Source organism: Trichomonas vaginalis, chromosome IV (genome assembly GCF_026262505.1).
Source record: "Trichomonas vaginalis G3 chromosome IV, whole genome shotgun sequence".
Classification (NCBI taxonomy): Eukaryota; Parabasalia; order Trichomonadida; family Trichomonadidae; genus Trichomonas; species Trichomonas vaginalis.
The window spans coordinates 38463453-38482431 of record NC_067206.1 but is presented as its reverse complement, the minus strand read 5'-3'; the positions used below and the strand labels follow the sequence as shown (position 1 = coordinate 38482431).

Sequence of the window (18979 nt, the reverse complement as noted above, 5' to 3'; positions counted from 1 at the left end):
AACAAACCTTCTATGTCTAAGTCTTCAAATTTCGCACCATTTTTAGTCACAATAGCAAACTTAACAGGTTCGATGTTCCAAACTTTGTCAAATGTAGACTTTTCAAATGGTAGAAGTAAACATTCAAATAAGCGAATGGGTCTAGTTCTTCTTTAAGTCCTGACATATATTTGTTGACTGAAATATATTTCGTCATCTTTTCTATCGGATAAAAAAATATTTTTTTTAAATTTACTCATAAAAATTTTTCTTTGTATATACGCCGTTCTGAACATCTAAAAGATTTTTGACATTTGCCAAGAATGTTCGTTTAGACGCTGTCATATAACCATATTCTTGACAATACTGTTTATATTCATCGTACAATGACCTTTCATCTAATGACACAAAGTTAGTCTCATCTATAAACAGTTCATATACACTCTTGTTTGCTTCTAACAATGTTTGTCTCTCTTCGGTATATGGAATTTGTCTTGGATTGAAGTTAGAAATATCTAATGTCATGAAATATGAGAACAAGTGGTTGTAAAAGTTAGGTGTCAAAGTTTCTGCTAAGTCGTCAAAATATTCTGTATCTTGCATATGAGAATCTGACGTTCTGACAACTACATATCTTCTGTCAGAACTTTCTAACTTCATCGGAACAACATTGTTTGAAACCATAATGAAGTTTGCAACATTTTCACAAACTCTTTGGTCTTTATACTTTCTTTCAACAACTCCAACTTTGTCTGTTATAAGACTCTTCAAAGCATCTGAGTTCAAAACTTTTTTTGTTGTATCTATACTTTGAAGTTCGTTACATACTATAAGTTTCATATTCTCTATTGAAGAGTTAAATTTACCGCAGATGTTTTCTAAGTTTGTCATATTAGGGTTCGAATAGCCCTCTAACAGTTTGCATAAGATATCTGTAAAGAAAGTGTTCTTACCAGTTCCTTGTTTTCCAATTATAATGAGAGCAGTTTCATTTTTAGCACTTGGATGTTGTAGATGTTTGCAAACCAACATAAGATATACTCATAGACTCTTTCGTTTCCATTGCATATAATTTCTTTGACATGGTCTAACCAAGCTTCTATAACATTTTCTTTCCATTCTACTTGTTCGTATTTATATCCAGTGAAGATAGAATAGAAGTTTGGAGATGGTGTATAGAACTTTATACCACGAACTGAAAAATCTTCTAACTTGGACAATAAGATATCCCAAGCATCTAACATCTTCATTCCAACTTGCACGACTTTTATTTTCTTAAGTTTCTGTCTACATTTTTCTGAAAACTATGGTTGCTCTTGGTTTGTTAAAGACAACATCCCATTCTTTCATAACATAACATTCTGGGGCAGAGTCAACATAAATGACTAAACGTTTCAAATTCTCGACTGCTTTGTATAGTCTCTAAATGGACACATATTTCTGAACGCTTGGAAGTCATAAAAATCTGAAACGTCTATTCTGTACATTTTTATAAAAATAAAAAAAATATTTTTTTTATTCTTGACTTTGTTGTTGCATTTGTTGCATTTGTTGTTCTTGAGCTATTTGTTGTTGAAGTTGTTCTTGTAATACAATACTTTCACCAGTTGCATCTTCCAATTCGAAACTTTCTGCCGTCATTGACAAATACATAGGACATAAAAGTTTTACAGGAACAAAGTTTGCGTCAACTAAGGTTAAGTTTATGTTTGCCAAAGTGTTTGAGTTTACTAAAGCTGAAAATTCTGCATTCGAATGAACAATAGGCAAACCAGCAGAGAAAGTGTTGTTTATACGCATGAGTATCTTTTGGTCATAGTAGTTTCTGTCGACATTCGAATAGCACTTTGAACCTAAGTTTGAAACAATATATAAAATAGGTGTACTTAAAGTCAATGGAACAGACAACCTTGTATGACACCTTTTCCTGTTATAGGAAACTGTTGGTAGTAAAAACCAGATATAAGTTTTGTATTATAGCTCATATCGTTTATACTAAACTCAGTCGGACATCCAAACATAATGAAACCTGCTCTAGTTGCAGCACATGTTACATCCGTCCTTAAAGTATTAAATAAGTCAACAAAACCTGTTGGTGGTATATCTGAGTAAGTATCTTCAAAGAAGTATTTTTTACCATTCACAACAACAAAGTCTTCTGGTGTCAAAAGAGCAAAACAGGCTTTAGTCGTCATCGTGTTTAAGGTCAGTTTACAATATCGTCCTTGAGGACTTTGTAAGTTTGTTGTTATAGAATTATATGACTCAGGGTTTTTAGTCGTAATAGTATAAACCACTATGTCTTCTGCCATTTACTTAGCAAGTAAATTTTAATGAATGTTGTGGTCGTCAAATATTTTTATGACGTCTGGGAAACTATATTTTAAGTTCAACGTTTCACCTCCTTTCATAACGTATATCTTGTCAATGACATTATATGAAACACCACAGCAAGCAATGTCGGTTCTATTTCTTTGATGTTTATATCGTCTGCCTCTGTCAAAAGTTTCAATAGTTCTTTCAAAATTTCATGAGGTGCGATGACATATGAGTTCACTTTTACAGGGTTGTGTTCGACCAAGTTTAACATTATACCCAAAGCTTGACAAATCTTCTCCTGAGTTTTAAGTTTGTCTTTAAGTTGTTGGTAGTCATTTCGAATATCTGCAACAGAACTTAAGTCTCTGCTAACTTCAGGGTATGTTGGTTCTTTTACAGGAACTATTGTTATACCATCTTCGTCTTCGTATGGTTTCCCCACTTCAACATCTCTTTCTTTGACATTGACAACAACACTTTGACTGTTTGTTTGAGTTGGTGAATTTAACTTCACATCTGCCACCGCCATTAAACCTTTTGAAACACTTACGCTTCTATTTTTCGGAAATGACATTTACTAAGAATAAAAAGATGGACGTATTTGAGTATCTCTTTGAATTGAAGCAAAAAAAGTTTACACACACAAACAGTACAAGTTCATTGACAGAATAGTTCTTTATACAAACAATGGAAAATGTTAAGAATAGCAATATTTGCTGAACCAAAATATTTTCATAAAGCAAAGAAAGTTGGTATAACTGAAATGGTGAAAGTTCTTGACGTTGACAAAAATATAACAACAAAACTGACCGATATTTCTAAAGGAAAGTTTATAATACAATATTATATCAAAACTGGCGTACTGTCAATATTTGACGGAGAGAAGTCAGTTCAAGAACAACTTACTGACCTGCTGCCAAAATCTGCTCGATGGAAGCTGTCGTTATACCAATCTGAGGAGCCCCAGCAGGTTTCATCGAACGAATTTTCAAAAGAGCATCTTCCGTGAAAAGTGCTATTGGTTTTGTAAACTTCTTTGCTTTCAATTCATCTGGACCGTCTCTGTCACCAGTATATTGTATTTGAACTGTACCAACAGTTGAAATACCACCCATAAAGTCTTCTGAGTCAGCAAATGGAATGCCAAGCCAAAAGTTTGAACGGTCTCCATTTGTATATTGAGTTTTTTGAGCTCCTGTATGAGTCCATACTTTCACATATGGCATAATAGAACTTTGCATTTCAGGGTTAATGGTTGTTGTGAAGTTGTTGTTAAAGTTCATAGCATCTAATGTCAAGTTGTATGACCTCATATCCTCAACTGTAGAATATTCTTCTCTTGGATAGTATTTGCCATCTATGTTTATATGGTATTTAATACCAGGGTTGTAGAAGCAAGAATAGTCATTTATAGTTCGTCTGAACAGTACAAACATAGTATCTGCATGTTTCATTGCAGTTGTTAAGGCAATATCTGTTCTTGCACCTGCGGTTCCTGGATTTTGGTTTCCAACTTCACCTGCAAAGTCTTTGACAGATATTTGGTGTATAGGGAACATAAGTGGAACTGCAATATATTTGGCAGCTAAAGCATTTGAAATATCTGGGTCCAACATATAGACTGCAAGTCTGCTTTCTATTCTCTTGCATTCAAATTTTTCGCATGTGAACTTAACTGGGTCCCAAGCATCTCCAGCAGCATTGAAATAATAGTTTACTTCAGTGTTGAGGTTTGAGAAACCAAAGTCTAAGTCAACTTTGTTTTTGCAAAAGTCGGCGAATGACATTTTATTTGTTCCCACTACTTCTGTAAGAGTGAATGGGTCTTGTGTTGGTGCAATGACTAAGTTATTTTTGCTTGGAGTAAGTTCGATAGAAATTTTTCCTGCCCAGTTTGGCAAGTATCTTAAAAACCTGAAGATGAGGAAAGATGACAAAGGAACTCTAAGTTTCAATTTACTTTTGGTTACTGCTGCTGCATTTTGTCCAGAAAGGTTAACATAAACTCCTGGAACGTTAGGGTCAAGTCTTCTTATTTTCTCAATAGTTGCATACTGGTCTGTTTGTTCTCTAGCTTGTGGTTGTACTGAGTTTCTCAAAGCGAACCATTCATAGTTGCCCATGTTACTGTTTGAACTAAGTCAGAGTTAGAATATATCTTATATCCCATGAAAACTTCTGGAGCATATTGGTATCCGACATAGAAATTCCATTGCAACCTTTCTTGTCAGACAACTTGGCAGAAGGTTTTATTTCAATGTCTTGTTCCACGTATAAGAATGAGTTGTCAATAGAAATAATATGAAACCTGTCGCAAGCAATATCTACTGTTGTTGAAGAACCTTCTCCAAACTCACCTACATTTCCATAAGAAACAGCAGTTGTATATTCGTAAGTTCCAGGAACTATTTCTGACCTTCTAATGGCATTGTCGCATTCGTTATACCATTCGGAAACATTTCCATTCATGGCATCCAAAACTGTTGGCGTTATATTCTGAGCGGCGTACATTTCATATGAGTAAAAATATAGAATAGTTGGATTTATATGTCATAATAGAACCCACGTGGACCAAGCTTTACTTTCTTCCTGACTGAGTTTTTAACTCTTCTTTTTCCTTCATTGCCCTCTGCTTGAAGTTGTTGCATCTTTGCATTATGTTCATCTAGTATGTTGCAAATTTCCCATGTCCTTTTTGCCTTTTGGCTCTGGTCGCCCATCTCAGGTAACCTATATCCTAGAAAGAGTTTGTCATAGTCTGTATTTGAGTCTTCGCGTATTGTTTGCATGACTCTTTCCTGAGTTTCCGGTTCAAGCTCTTCAAACAGTGCCTGTCCATATGGAATATGCTCGTTTCCAAATATATGTTTTTGTAGCCATTCTGGTTTTCTTTCCATGTTACCAACTATATCTTTTGTGAATGGGAAGGCTTCTACCCAATCTTTCAGTCTTGCGTCGTTTATTTCTGTAGTTGGTTTTTTTTGTCAAGGAACATGTTTTTCAATACTAACATTTCATTTGGTACTGTCCATTTGAGTTTTCTTAAATATTCATCCCTTCTCGGTTCATTGTCTGCAAAGTAAGTTTTTATGACATTTTTGTAAACTTTCGTTTGCAAGGTCATGTACAATAGGTTCTCTTCCTTCTATCTCCCTAACTTTCTTTCTAAACTCTTCACCAAATATACCATCTCTATGGTTCTGTGTAGTTCTTTGAGATAAATGTTCTAGAACGTCAGGTGTTATATTTCCATCAGCCATGTTCATTTCATACTGGTCCAAAATATCTGCATCTTCAATATCTTTCAATGGCATTAAAGCCGCGCTGAAAATACCAGCTATATCTGGTTCACCATTGACTTCCATTGCGTCTACAACTTCTTGGAATTGAGGTTGTAAGTTTATGAACCACCTATCCGGGTTAGCTTTATGACCCCATCTCATTGTAGTTCCATCGTCTGCAGAAACAAAGTAGGTTTGTTTCCATCTTGGTTAGGTTCTGAATGAACTTTAAACAATGTTTCATTTCTATATGTTTTCTTGAAATTTAACCTTTATCTTCACCGAGTTCATCCGAAGATTGAACGTTAAATGCTCGTAAGTAAAAGGGTTGTTGTATTTGTGTACATTTTTTTTCAGTTCTTCCATTCTATGCTGGATATTTTCATCTGATGTTGGAGTCTTTTGTATGTCGGCAAAACATTTTTGTTCGATATCTTCTACTATGTCAGCCGAATTTTTTTTTAGACTCTTGGAAATATTCCATATTCTCCGCATACTCTTGTTGAGGTCAAGATTTTTCGGCTGTTCCAAATCTTCATCTAGTTCTGTGAAGTTAGTTTCCAAAGGAAGGACTTGTTCGTTCCTTCAGGCTTCTAGCTTTGTTGCTGAACTATTTCTTCCATGTCTGGTTGATCTGAAACTAGTTCTTCCTGTGGAGTTTCTTGTACCTCATCTGCTGGCATTTCATATATTCCGAGACCGTTTTCAACAAGTTCCCTTTCTAAGTCATCCGGACTCATAAACCTTTCTTCTTTCGTTCCGTCTCTATTTTTTACGCGTTTCATGAAGAGAGTTAAATTGTCATTTAGCTCTGACATCAAATATCTCGGAGTAAATTCGTTCATGTCATTTGGATGATATGCTATTAAATCATATCCCTTAGCGAGCTTGTATTTTCCAGGTTTGAAATTATATCCCCTTTGGTGCAGAGCCATAAAGCTAAATAGGTTCGGGTCAGTATTTCCATCCTTGAACTTTCTAATAGCTTCTTTATATCTGTCACTAAAGTCAATACTATCTGGGTAACCATAGTCTTCTTTAAGCATTTTTAAGAATTCTTGGTTTCCTTGTTCTCTACTTCTTTTATGTCCTTGCTCTGTTTGTGGTTGTTGTTGTGCTGGTTGTGGTGCAGTGTTTTGAACTGTTGGTTGTTGTGTTGGTTGTTGTGCTGGTTGTGGAGGTGGTTGTTGTGCTGGTTGTTGTGCATGCCTGTGTCTGTGTCCATGTGACGATGTAAATGTTCTAGGTAGTCCTGGTGCAGGTGCTTCTCTTGGAGGGTTTGGTGGTATATAAGTTCCACCAGCTGGCACATATGTTCCATCTGCAGCGTAATGTCCTACCTGACTTTTCGTTTTTAAGAAAGCATTTACTAGGTCTGTTTTGGTCTGTTGTAACTCTTTTTCTTGACTTTTCACAACAGTTGCTCTAACGGCGTCATAGGCACTTTGAACTGCCTGTCTCGTTGCTGCATCTGTTATTTTCGTCATATTTTGTGCTACTTCTTTTAACTCTTTGTCGAAACCTTCAGACTTCAGTTTCTTTCCAGATGAGAAGTCGTTCACTTGTTTCACCTTACTATGAAGAGCTTCGAAAGCGTTCTTAAAGTCAGCATTTGTTAAAGCTTCATTTGAACTATCTTCATCCGCTTGTATTTTTGTCCTTATTGACCCTATGAGTTGGGCTGCTTTAGCGTTGGCTTGGGCATCTAACCAGTCATTGTTAGCTTTTATATATTCTGCGCTTTTCATTGCCTTTTGCATAGCCGCGTCGTTATTTTTACTTTCTTGTGCTAAGTTTTCATACTGTACGGTTTGGTTTTGCAACTGTAAAAGTTTTTCTGCCTTTACATTTGCTTCAACTTCTTTTTTATACTCATCGCTATCCATATATGTCTTCAGGGCTTTTTGTTTTATCTCTTCATCTTTCAGTACTTTATATCGAGTAGTATGGTTTTTCAAATTTATGACATCTTGTTCCATTTTTGCTACTTCTGCTGCTTTTTCTGACACTTTTTTCGCATATTCCTCTGTACTTAGTTCTTTCAGTTGTTCTTCTTTCTTCTTTTTCTCTACGTTTAACTCATTGAGTTTCTTTGTCTGTCTGTCATATTCTAGTTTCTTTTCGTTTTCGCTTATTTGTTTCTGTATGTCTATGTTTGACTTTTTGACATCTGTTATTTGATTTTTGAGTGAACTCAAATTCATTTGACTTTGAGGGTTATATGCTGTTCCGTCTGCAGCTCCACCATAGCCTGCCATTTTCGCTAAAAGTGCCGCTCTTAAACCTCCACTCTGTGCACCAACAACTCGGTTTAAAAGCATAGGATTGCTTGACATTTGTTGCAACATAGTGGGGTCATTCATTATTTGTTGTTGCAACTGTTGTTGTGGTGTCAGTTTTACTATTGGATGTTTCAATGCTCTCTTCCTCTTACGTATATTCTTACGTAGCTTACGTGGCATTTTAAGTGAAGTTAAAAAGCGGTTTTTGACAGATGTTTTATTGTGACTTCTTCGTAAAGACTTTGTTGAGATTTCTTCGTAAATGAGTGTAAATGACCCAAAAATATATTTTAGGGTAGAAGGTTAGATATAACCTCTTTTCTAACCTCTTTTCTACCCTCTTGAATTTTCATGAATTTCTTCGTAAAGACTTTGTTAAGACTTCTTCATCTAATTTCTCATGAACTTTCTTGTCTATGTTTTGTTGAGATTTCATCGTAAAGACTTTGTTGAGATTTCTTCGTAAATGACCCTAGTAGTATATTTTTGGTGTAAATTTCATGAAAATTCAAGAGGGTAGAAAAGAGGTTAGAAAAGAGGTTATATCTAACCTTCTACCCTAAACATTATTTTTGTCTGATTTTACGAAGAAGTCTTGACAAAACATTTACGAAGAAGTCTTGACAAAACATTTACGAAGAAGTCTTGACAAAACATTTACGAAGAAGTCTTGACAAAACATTTACGAAGAAGTCTTGACAAAACATTTACGAAGAAATCTTGACAAAACATTTACGAAGAAGTCTTGACAAAACATTTACGAAGAAGTCTTGACAAAACATTTACGAAGAAGTCTTGACAAAACATTTACGAAGAAATCTTGACAAATTCAAGAGGGTAGAAAAGAGGTTAGAAAAGAGGTTATATCTAACCTTCTACCCTAAACATTATTTTTATTGAATTCTGTATAATATTCTGAGTAATATGACAGATGTTTATATAACACTTTCTCCGGTTTATAGGACCTCTCTCATATTCTATCTTGTCATATCAAAACTCATAGTCATGTTTGTCCTCTAAGACTTCATTTATACTAAACATCTTCAGGGCTAGAAGGCACGAAGTGCCTGGAAGCCCCACTACCTTTTTTTTTTTTTTTTTTTTTTTTTTTTTTTTTATAGAACCCTCTTGCTATTGTGTCAAAATTGCTAAACCGATAGCAAAAATATCTCGCAATATCAAAATTGAGATATTGAGTGAATTATGCATTATAGAGATTAAAAATCTGATTTGTGATAAGGGTTTCGTTTTGCTAAAATTATCACTTTTATAGCATATTTGTTTTTGGATGTTTTGCGAAACCAAAAAAAAAACTATTATATACAATGTGTGTGTAAAGAAAATACTTTATTTACTAGTTAAAAAATCATTTGGTATTGATCAAGTTATTTTTTCTGGATAAGATATTATATGGATAATTGGATAGAAAATACAATTATATAATCTTGTACCTGGTTTAATTAAGCTAATTGTCATCAGAAACTTGTAATTTTTATGAATTTCAGATTTTCTTTTCATTACTGCTTTTCTTAATAGGTCAAGTTCTTATTTACGTTATAAAGTATGATATTTACAAATATCAAGTTATCGTGTTTTTTGAGAAATTATGAGAAACAAACAAAAATGAAAAAGATAGGAATAGCAATGAATAGTGATGTGGGTATAGAAAATGTAAGAGATATGAATGCAAAGCAATCAGTATTTAGGACATTGACCATAGATTTCGAAAAAAAAATGCTGCATATTGAGCGAAAACTATGATTATATTATAAGGCTGTCATTTAAAGCATAATGAAACTATTCCCTTTTCATTTTAATTGAATAAGATAGTAAAGATTTTTGAATTACCTAGAAACTGATGAGATGTTTTCACAAATAAGGGTTTCGTTTTGCGAAAAAAACGTACAATACGCAATTTCGCTAAAAAAACATTTAGCTAGCAATTTCGACCTTTGACTCCACTCAAGACGTCACTTTTTTAATTTTGCGGTATCATATTTTTGGAAAATCTTTATGAATATTATATAAAAAGTCTCTTTAATATCTATATTTCATATTTTTATCGATTTTTAAAGTTTTTGCGAAAAGTATTCAATTATTTTTGCTATTTGGTCGGGTAAATGTCAGATTTGCGACATTTTCTGATATGATATTCAGATTCTACGTTGATAATAATGCTTATAGAACCCTCTTGCTATTGTGTCAAAATTGCTAAACCGATAGCAAAAATATCTCGCAATATCAAAATTGAGATATTGAGTGAATTATGCATTATAGAGATTAAAAATCTGATTTGTGAAAACATCTCATCAGTTTCTAGGTAATTCAAAAATCTTTACTATCTTATTCAATTAAAATGAAAAGGGAATAGTTTCATTATGCTTTAAATGACAGCCTTATAATATAATCATAGTTTTCGCTCAATATGCAGCATTTTTTTTTCGAAATCTATGGTCAATGTCCTAAATACTGATTGCTTTGCATTCATATCTCTTACATTTTCTATACCCACATCACTATTCATTGCTATTCCTATCTTTTTCATTTTTGTTTGTTTCTCATAATTTCTCAAAAAACACGATAACTTGATATTTGTAAATATCATACTTTATAACGTAAATAAGAACTTGACCTATTAAGAAAAGCAGTAATGAAAAGAAAATCTGAAATTCATAAAAATTACAAGTTTCTGATGACAATTAGCTTAATTAAACCAGGTACAAGATTATATAATTGTATTTTCTATCCAATTATCCATATAATATCTTATCCAGAAAAAATAACTTGATCAATACCAAATGATTTTTTAACTAGTAAATAAAGTATTTTCTTTACACACACATTGTATATAATAGTTTTTTTTTTGGTTTCGCAAAACATCCAAAAACAAATATGCTATAAAAGTGATAATTTTAGCAAAACGAAACCCTTAGTACAAAGTGGGAAATTCGTTATAAACTATAGAATATGATAAATCAAAGTTTTATAAAACTTTTGTGAAAGTTCTGCCAAAAAATTTTTGTCCAAAATAATTAAGTCTCAATTAAATAATTAAATAACACATTTAATTTTTGCATTTTATATTTATAATTTTAATTTAATAGCTTCTCTCAAAATTGAATTCAATTCAGACTTAATTGAGATATAATCTCAAATTTGCTCATAGGATAAGAAAAGACGCTGCATAATTGTATCCAATCCCATACATAAGAAGCTTACATTCATAATATATGAGCAAAAATTGATTTTTTTTTTAATTTAGAGCAAAGTTAAAAACATATGCTTTTTTGCATGCTTTATCAAGTTGTTGGACACCAATCAGATATATTTCTTCAACCAAATTTGGTTCCTACGAAAGTCAATGGATACTTCAATCAATTACTCGAAATATACATTCCACAAGTTTTAAATCAATCTACAATAGAAATAATACCATCCTTGAAATCTAAATACCGAATGTTTAGTGTTTATCCTTATAAAACATCTCTTGCTAATGGAAAATATATTCCAGAATTAAAATCATACGTTTTTAATAAAGTGAATTCAGGAATGAATGTTTTCAACTTAATTACGGATTGGGATCAAGAAGATAAGATTGAAGTGGCAGTTCTAAACAACTTGAATACAATTTTCGAAGTTAAGAAATCTTCAGAGCTTTTATTTTCTATACATCAGTACTTGATAGTTGTTTACGCATCTATCACTGCAATCTCCACCTTATTCTTGGTTAAATTTTTTTGGGATATTTCTCAAATTCTACCATTTTTATTTGCAATTGCTGCACTCACACTTCCTAAATACCAAACTATACTTGATTTAAGACTTAAATATACTGATCTTTCTTATAAAAATTACCCAATGACAGATTATTCTTCTGATTGGATTACTTATGATACTAAAGCAGTTGAAAAAGCACTAAAAGATAAAGTCACTTACACTGAATGCCGTTTGTGCAACTTCAAACCAAATTTAATTTATAATAATCGCTCAACAGAAAGAGATATTATATTAATTTCTATAGTTGGAGCATCATCAGGTTTTGAATCAGCCATTAGTGCAAGAACAGCTGGTTTTAAAGGAAAAATACTCATCTTTACAGATTCAGAAGTTCCTGACCGCATTAAGAAATGTGGAGCATATGTTATACATACCAGCACAACAATCTATGCTGGATTGTATCTAAAGCAATATATTCGATTCCCATTAATTGCCTCATTTATTGATAAATTTGGTTCATATTTTGACAGGTTAATTTACATCGATACAAGTGATGTCATGTTTCAATCAGACCCATTTAATTGGAACGATGATGTTGTTCAATTAAGTGATGAGAACTCTCCTTATTACAATAACTTTTTCGTTAAACGTTGGGGCCCCCAATTTGTTGGACTTGATCATGAATGGTTCAAGGATAAAGGAAATATAATTTGCTCAGGAGTTTTCGGTGGTACTGGCAAAGCTCTTGGTCCGCTTGTTAAATTAGTATCTGGATATTGGAGACCTGGAGAAGATGTTATTCCTGATCAAGGCGTTTTAGATTTTATATTAGCATCAAATATTCCTAAAAACGCTGGAATTAAATTCGTCTCAAATAATGATTTAGCAACTGTTGGGATTCGTTTATGTGACAATGAACTTATCAAACAGTTCGAGATCGACGGTCCACCGAACTTTAAAGATAATCTATTCAACATTTATCCAGCAATTGTTCATCAAATTAATCGTAATTCACAAATCCAAAATAAATTTAATGAACTTTGCAAGTAAAAGCCAAAGTTATATTATATGGCTTATGCTAATAGAATAAATATTATGACGTTTGATAAAGAACTTACAATAAAGTTATGGAAATTTAAATTTTTTATTACCTGTTTTAATGTTTCTATCTCGTTTTCTTTTTGTCTTATTTGCAAATTTATGTTCTCCATCTTTCTTTTGACTTCATTCTGTTAATATGATTCTTGATTGACTGCATTTTGAAGTTCATTGTAGGAATCAACAACCTTATCAAAGAATTATCAAGGGTTAAAGCCAGTACGACCTCCTTGCTCTAATATTGACAACAATAAGATTATACATTTGGTTGAAACGCGTTTTGTTTCTTAAAAACGCTCTCTACCCCAATCAATACCTTCTGTTTGCCATCGTTCTGTGTAAATCACTATGCAGAATGTAGAATTGAATTTCCATTAAGAAAGTAAATCTTCCAGTACATTCATGTACATCACTGTAATAGCTTGTCAACACTACTATAATATTTTCGTAATATTTCTGATTTTAAAATGGTATAATATTCTCAACAATAAGAATTCCGCATTTAAGTGAGGTTTGTAAGCATATTTTGATCTAAACATTGTAAATCGTATCCATGCTATCGACATATGGAAGAATGTGAATATTGCGATGGAAATTTGAAATACGTTTGGAACATTAAGAGGTGAGAATTTTGATTAAGTTCTCGTTTAATACATAGGAATAAATTTCAATAAACAAACTAAAACATCAACAAAAATATCAATTTAAAACAAATATAAAAAATAATTATAAATTACAAAAAGATTATGCGTGAACACGACGATATTCACCAGCAATCTTTCGTATAGTTGACATGAAAGTAGATTCGTCAATTTCTTCTTCACCCAGAGACTGTAATGCATTGAATTCTTCCAAAACATCGATAATCAAAGCGTTTTTCTCCTTCTCGAAATTGGCTTTGAGTTCTGCAATCTCTTCTTGACGTTTCGTTTCTTGGGCAACAGATTTGAAGTTATATTGAGAAGCAATGAGATCTGCTTCTCTCTTCATCTGATCTTGCAAAGACTGTATCTGAACTTCTGCTGCTTTCTTCGATGCGGTCAATTTAGAAATTTCTTTCATCATTTCTTGAGCCTTTCCTTCATTAATCCTCAATGATTCTGTCAACTTTCTCTGTAATTCCTGGTTCTCTGCAGATTGTGTCTTAAGACTCTCGATTGAGTCAGTAAGTTTCTGCTTCAATTGGTTCTGAACTTCGACAAGTTTCTGAGCTTCTTTACTGTAATCATTTTCTCTTTGCTTTGCAGCAATATCGGCTTTTCTGATTTTTTCTTTCAATGACAAAATTTGGCGTTCTAATTTCTCTTGTTTAGCAATTTCTCGTTGTCTGTCGTCTTCAGCTATCTTCTTCTGTTCTTGAAGTTTAGCTTCGAACTCAACAGAGCTTTGACTGACTTTCATATTAGCTTCTCTGACTTCTTGGTTGCTTTGGAAAATTGTTTTTTCGAATTGGGCAACTTCAGCTCTGTGGTCGAATTGTGTTTGTCTTATTTCATTCTTCAAATTAGCAATTTCTGCTTCTCTTGCTTCAATTGTTGCCTGTTTCTCTGATTTCTCTTTCTCTAAGTTCTGTATTGTCTGACTTCTCTTTTCAAGCTCTTGGACTTGAGAATCGATTTGTTTCTTCAATTCATCGATAATTGATCGAAGGTTTGCATTTCCATCAATTTTCTCTGCAGCTTCTTGCATCTGCAATGCAAATTGTTTAAGAGATTTGTTCTTGGCCTTGAGTTTCCTTATCTTCTTCTCAATATTCTCAAGTGATTCGTGAACAAAATCAGGATCACTTGTACCAAGAATTTGTTCGATATGTTCTAATTGAACGTTCTGAGTTTCAACAACACTTCTCACTGCAGACAATTCATTGGAAAGACTTGTGTTAACGAGAGCTTGCAAGCAGAACATATCAAATGTTGTGCGATTGTCCCATCCTTGGCAAGCGAATTCTTGTAATGATCTTCTTCTGTCTTCAAATGATCCTGTGAATAAGAAATCAAGAGAAACAAATTGTGGATTCAATAATTCATTCTGTTGTAAAATGAGTTCAAGTTGTGCAGTTTTCTCTGCAATGAAATCAATCAATGCTGAATCACGTGGAATGTTTATTGATCCTGCAGCATTATCATCATTTGTTTTTGCACCAAGAATAACAGAGAAACCACGGATCATACCTTCTAACAAACTTTGGATGTTAGAAATTGATTGATTTTGTTGTTTGTTCTGTTCTTGGTTCTCAGCATTCTGTTTGCTCTGTTTGAGCATATCAGAAATCTCTTTGAATGCTAATTTCGACCTTTCAAAAGGTGTCAATTTGAAATCAGCCAAAATTGAGTTCAATTTATCTCTTGCAGGTGCATCAATGAGGGGTATCAAGCTCTGTGACATTGCTGCTAATAGGCAAGAGTCTGTAGTTGTTGTATTGAACTCTGTTGGTCTTTGAGAGAATTTTGGCTTTTGTAATTTTTGAGATAATTCATTAATTTTTTGTTGATTGTTCTTTGCGTTTAATTCGCATTTAGACAAAGTTTGGATAGACTTCTGTCCTAACTGGAACAATCTGTTGCGTTGGTTTGTTAATGATGTTATCTCGTTTCTTTGGTTATTGATCAAATTCTCTAAACTTTGGATAGAATTCTTCAATCTTTCATTGTCATTTTTCACTGCATTATAAGCAGATTCTCCTTCAACGTGTGCTGCTTCGGCTGCTTGTAGTTGGGTTCTTAAACTATCAATTTCTTTGGCATACTTGCCATTCTGTTGGTTTAATTGTTCGATTTCCTTCTTTAAAGTATTTTCCGTCGAACAAATTTTTTCTTTACTGAAATTATGAAGATGTTTCTTATATTTTGCAATTTCTGCTTTCTGGCTGTTGATTTTATTAAGTGCTCGACGGAGTTTGAGCTCGACTTTCTTCTCTAATTCATCGGATTGCTTCTTTTGGTCGCTCAAATTGTTGAGATTTATCTTTAATTGAGTATTTTCTTGGACAAGTTCGTTAATACGAGTAGCACCTGTTTGCTCTGGACTATTCATGATGTTCTTGAGTTCATCAATCCTTGAATCTCTCATATTTAAGAGTTCTTGATATTTCTGAATTTCATCTGCATTCTTTTGTTGTTCTTGTTCTAATTTCGACTTCATTGACTCTATTTCATGCTGTAATGCAGTTGTTTGTGAGGCACTTTCTTCTAATTTAGCTTCCAAATTGGAATTTTCTTCAACAAGTCTTTGAATTTGATCTTCTGTAGTATCAATAGCTCCTTTGGCAGTATCTATAAGCTGATGAAGCTTCTGATTGTTTTCATTTAGAAGTTCGTTATCTTTTGTTAATTTCTTTGATTTCTTTACGACTTGCTTTAATGTCATAACGATATTTTGTTCGGATTCCTGATGCTCTATATTCAAATCATCAATTTCTGATTGATGTTGTTGCATTATTGATTTATAAAACGTTAAAACTTGCTGAAAACTCTGTAATTTCTGATCAGCAATCGAAGAGAATTCTGTAAAGAATGTTGCTAATTCATTTTTGGCCTTGGCGGCATTAGCTTCTTTGATATTTAGCTCAGCAACATTTGATTGTAAGTCAGTTATCTCTTTATTCTTTTTATCTATATCATTATTTAAGTTAGTTATTTGAAGTCCGTATGAGTTTATCTTTTTCTCGAGATCTTGATTCCTTTGTTGAGCAATTTTCAATCTTGATTGTAAAGACTTGGTTTTTTGATTTGCTTCCATTAATTTACTTGTTAATTCACGTTTTTCTTTATGAAGGTTTTCGATATCTGAAGTATTATTGCATGCACGCTCAAGTTGAGATTTCAATACTGCATTTTCTTTCTTAAGTTGATCAATATCATCATAGTATGATGTTTCCATCTGAGGGTCAATCTGAACTGCAGCATTTTCCTGCTCGTCTAGTGATTGGACACCATCAGAATTCATTTTGCAACAAAAATCGTTTAGAAATTTTGGATAAACAAGCAAAATCTATTTCATTATAAATAATTTAATCATAATCTTAAATTACTATTTTTCTATAAATTTTTTGATTTCGTGATGAAAATGCAATTAAAATCATTCAAAAATCAAGCTTGTGTGATCTCATATGAATGAATATCTAAAATTTCTGAATTTAGAAATGTGACTATATATATTTGGATCTATCAGTAGAAAAATTTAAAATGATTTTTTTTTTATTCAAACAAAGTATTTAATATGCATTAGCATAATAAGGTACATAAACAATAAAAGAGGAATTCCGACAATTGAACTCTTAAATGCGAACTCTGATTTCAATATAACCTTTAATCATCATATATTGAACCAGAACTACTCATTGATAATTCAGTTGTTGATTTTGTAGTATTTCGCGAAATGGAAGTGATAGTTTGCTTTGATTTTGTCACACTCTTTCCTCCTTTTGTGTAATTATCATTTGCACTCAATTCTGAGGCGCTAACTTCTCTGATATTGATTTTAATATCTGGTTTACGATTGTACGATTCTTTAATAGTACTAATATCTTGAGCGTATCTCTCTTTTCTCTTTGAATATTCTTGAGTTAATAAAAGCTTTTGTCGTTCTCTTTTCATTCGAAAATCATCGAGCATTGCCTTAAATTTATCAACTTCTCGTCCAATTTTGATTTTTGTTTTTTCTAAAAGTTCTTTTTGTCTGATTAGCTCGTTTTGTAGATCTATCTCTTCTTGGCTTTGTTTACTTTCTATTTCGATAACTTCATCGTCTTCATCTTCGTCATCATAGCTACCTTGCGGTAAAGGTTTGCCTTCTAATCGATGTTTAAAATGTAAATAGTTCAAATATTCCTGATGAGTTCGTTGCTGTTCCCAAAATTCCAATTGTCTTGGATTTAAATATGGATTTGCCCTTCGGAGAGTAGATGATCCAGTATACTGATCAACAGGAGCATATTCTGGTTCATCAGATACTTGAATGCTATGTCTTGAAAGAAATTCTTCTGAAATAGACATAGTATTGATAATTTGAAAACGGGCACTCTAAAAATTTGATGGCATAATTAGTAACTCTCGCCAGTATATTACATGGAGAGCAATAATATAATAAAAATGGCTTATTATCTGAGAAACAATTCCCAGAAATTTTATTATTCTGGAAATCAAATGTTGGAATCATGTTTTGGAGTTTTTTACTTATAGGGATTATTAGAAGTGATAGATTGTGAATGAAGCTTTGTGTAATGAGATGATTTGGAACGTGATTTGTCATTTTATGTCTTTCTATTTAAAGGACCAGCAATAAAGTTTATAACCCGCTTATACATATGATATTGATGATCAATCTTGATAGATTTAAAAAAGTAGTATATAATGCGGGTTTTGTGACTTTTTTTGTAAACGTAAGAATTCATACAATATCGAGCGATTTTGTATCATTTTTTTTAACATATGAAGTAAAAAATGTATGATTCTTACGTTTTTTATTCTTACGTTTTTGAATAAATCAAGATTTAAAAAATTTTCAAAATTGTAAGACATTTACACTAAACCCATACATAATGAAATAAAAAAAATAAAAAAAATAAAAAAATAAACTTTAAAAATTCATGTCTTACATTTTTGAATAATTTATTTTTTTTAATTTGTATGAAAATGAGTGGATCAAGATTCGTAACCGTCAATCAATTAATGGATGCTCTTTCACCAATTCTTGAAAATGTTAAACAAGTAGATGTTTATTTCGATGATTATGTAGAAAGTTTATATTATAAAGGTAAGTTTAATATTAAACCTATTGCTTTTGCATTTGATAATAAATTAATTGAAAATGCAAAAATTTGGGAATTAATTCCAGATATTGAATATATAACAAATATTAATGATAAATGGTTTAAACGAATTTCAACCACAAAAGTTCTTTGTAAATTAATGATCAAAACTGAGGAAAAGAATTTAACGGGTTTAAATATCATCCAAATAAAGTTTCAGAACTAGAAAATGAAAAACTTCAGAAAAAATTAAACGATAGACTTTCAAATGATCGTATTGAAAAATAAATAAACTAGCAGAAGTTGCATTTAATAATGAAATATTTGATGAATATAACCTTGAACTCAGTGATGGGCTTTAAGGACCCGGGCTCAACGAGTCATGATTTATGAAATCAATAATTTGATTTATTCGCTCTTCAATAATTTCTATTTTTTGTTAAATCATCAATTTTCATTAATGAGGTGATTCTTGATTGAGGAATAGATTTCAAACTAACCACTCCTTTTATTTTTGAAATTTTGAATCCATCAACTTTAAACATTTTATTCAA

General features: G+C 32.3%; 5 protein-coding genes and 1 pseudogene across 6 annotated transcripts, besides 2 other annotated features; 1 reads left to right on the top strand and 5 right to left on the bottom strand.

Moving 5' to 3' along the window:
* Positions 1–8975: part of a mobile genetic element that runs on past the window's edge.
* Positions 232–819, bottom strand: TVAGG3_0244510 (uncharacterized protein; the record flags this gene model as incomplete). The annotated part of the gene is made up of 1 exon (XM_051227797.1): positions 232–819. The coding sequence occupies one exon, from the start codon at positions 817–819 to the stop codon at positions 232–234; it is 588 nt and encodes a 195-aa protein (XP_051112783.1).
* Positions 4842–5663, bottom strand: TVAGG3_0244500 (annotated as a pseudogene). Its single transcript has one exon. A coding segment is annotated over exon 1 (822 nt).
* Positions 7079–8041, bottom strand: TVAGG3_0244490 (protein of unknown function, DUF4106 family; the record flags this gene model as incomplete). Its single annotated transcript, XM_051227796.1, has 1 exon — positions 7079–8041. A coding segment is annotated over one exon (963 nt), but the record flags the coding sequence as incomplete, so codon positions are not given.
* Positions 8880–8975: a terminal%2Cinverted (terminal inverted repeat of Maverick-3 transposon ID:TVAGG3_0244480).
* A 2177-nt stretch (positions 8976–11152) lies between these two features.
* On the top strand, positions 11153–12848 carry TVAGG3_0244470 (uncharacterized protein; the record flags this gene model as incomplete). The annotated part of the gene is made up of 1 exon (XM_001297847.1): positions 11153–12628. One exon carries the CDS (start codon positions 11153–11155, stop codon positions 12626–12628), a length of 1476 nt encoding a protein of 491 aa, XP_001297848.1.
* A 572-nt stretch (positions 12849–13420) lies between these two features.
* TVAGG3_0244460 (uncharacterized protein) lies at positions 13421–16627 on the bottom strand (the record flags this gene model as incomplete). The annotated part of the gene is made up of 1 exon (XM_001297846.1): positions 13421–16621. One exon carries the CDS (start codon positions 16619–16621, stop codon positions 13421–13423), a length of 3201 nt encoding a protein of 1066 aa, XP_001297847.1.
* Positions 16628–16903: 276 nt separating this feature from the next.
* On the bottom strand, positions 16904–17918 carry TVAGG3_0244450 (uncharacterized protein; the record flags this gene model as incomplete). The annotated part of the gene is made up of 1 exon (XM_001295575.2): positions 16984–17670. The coding sequence occupies one exon, from the start codon at positions 17668–17670 to the stop codon at positions 16984–16986; it is 687 nt and encodes a 228-aa protein (XP_001295576.1).
* Positions 17919–18979: the final 1061 nt, after the last annotated feature.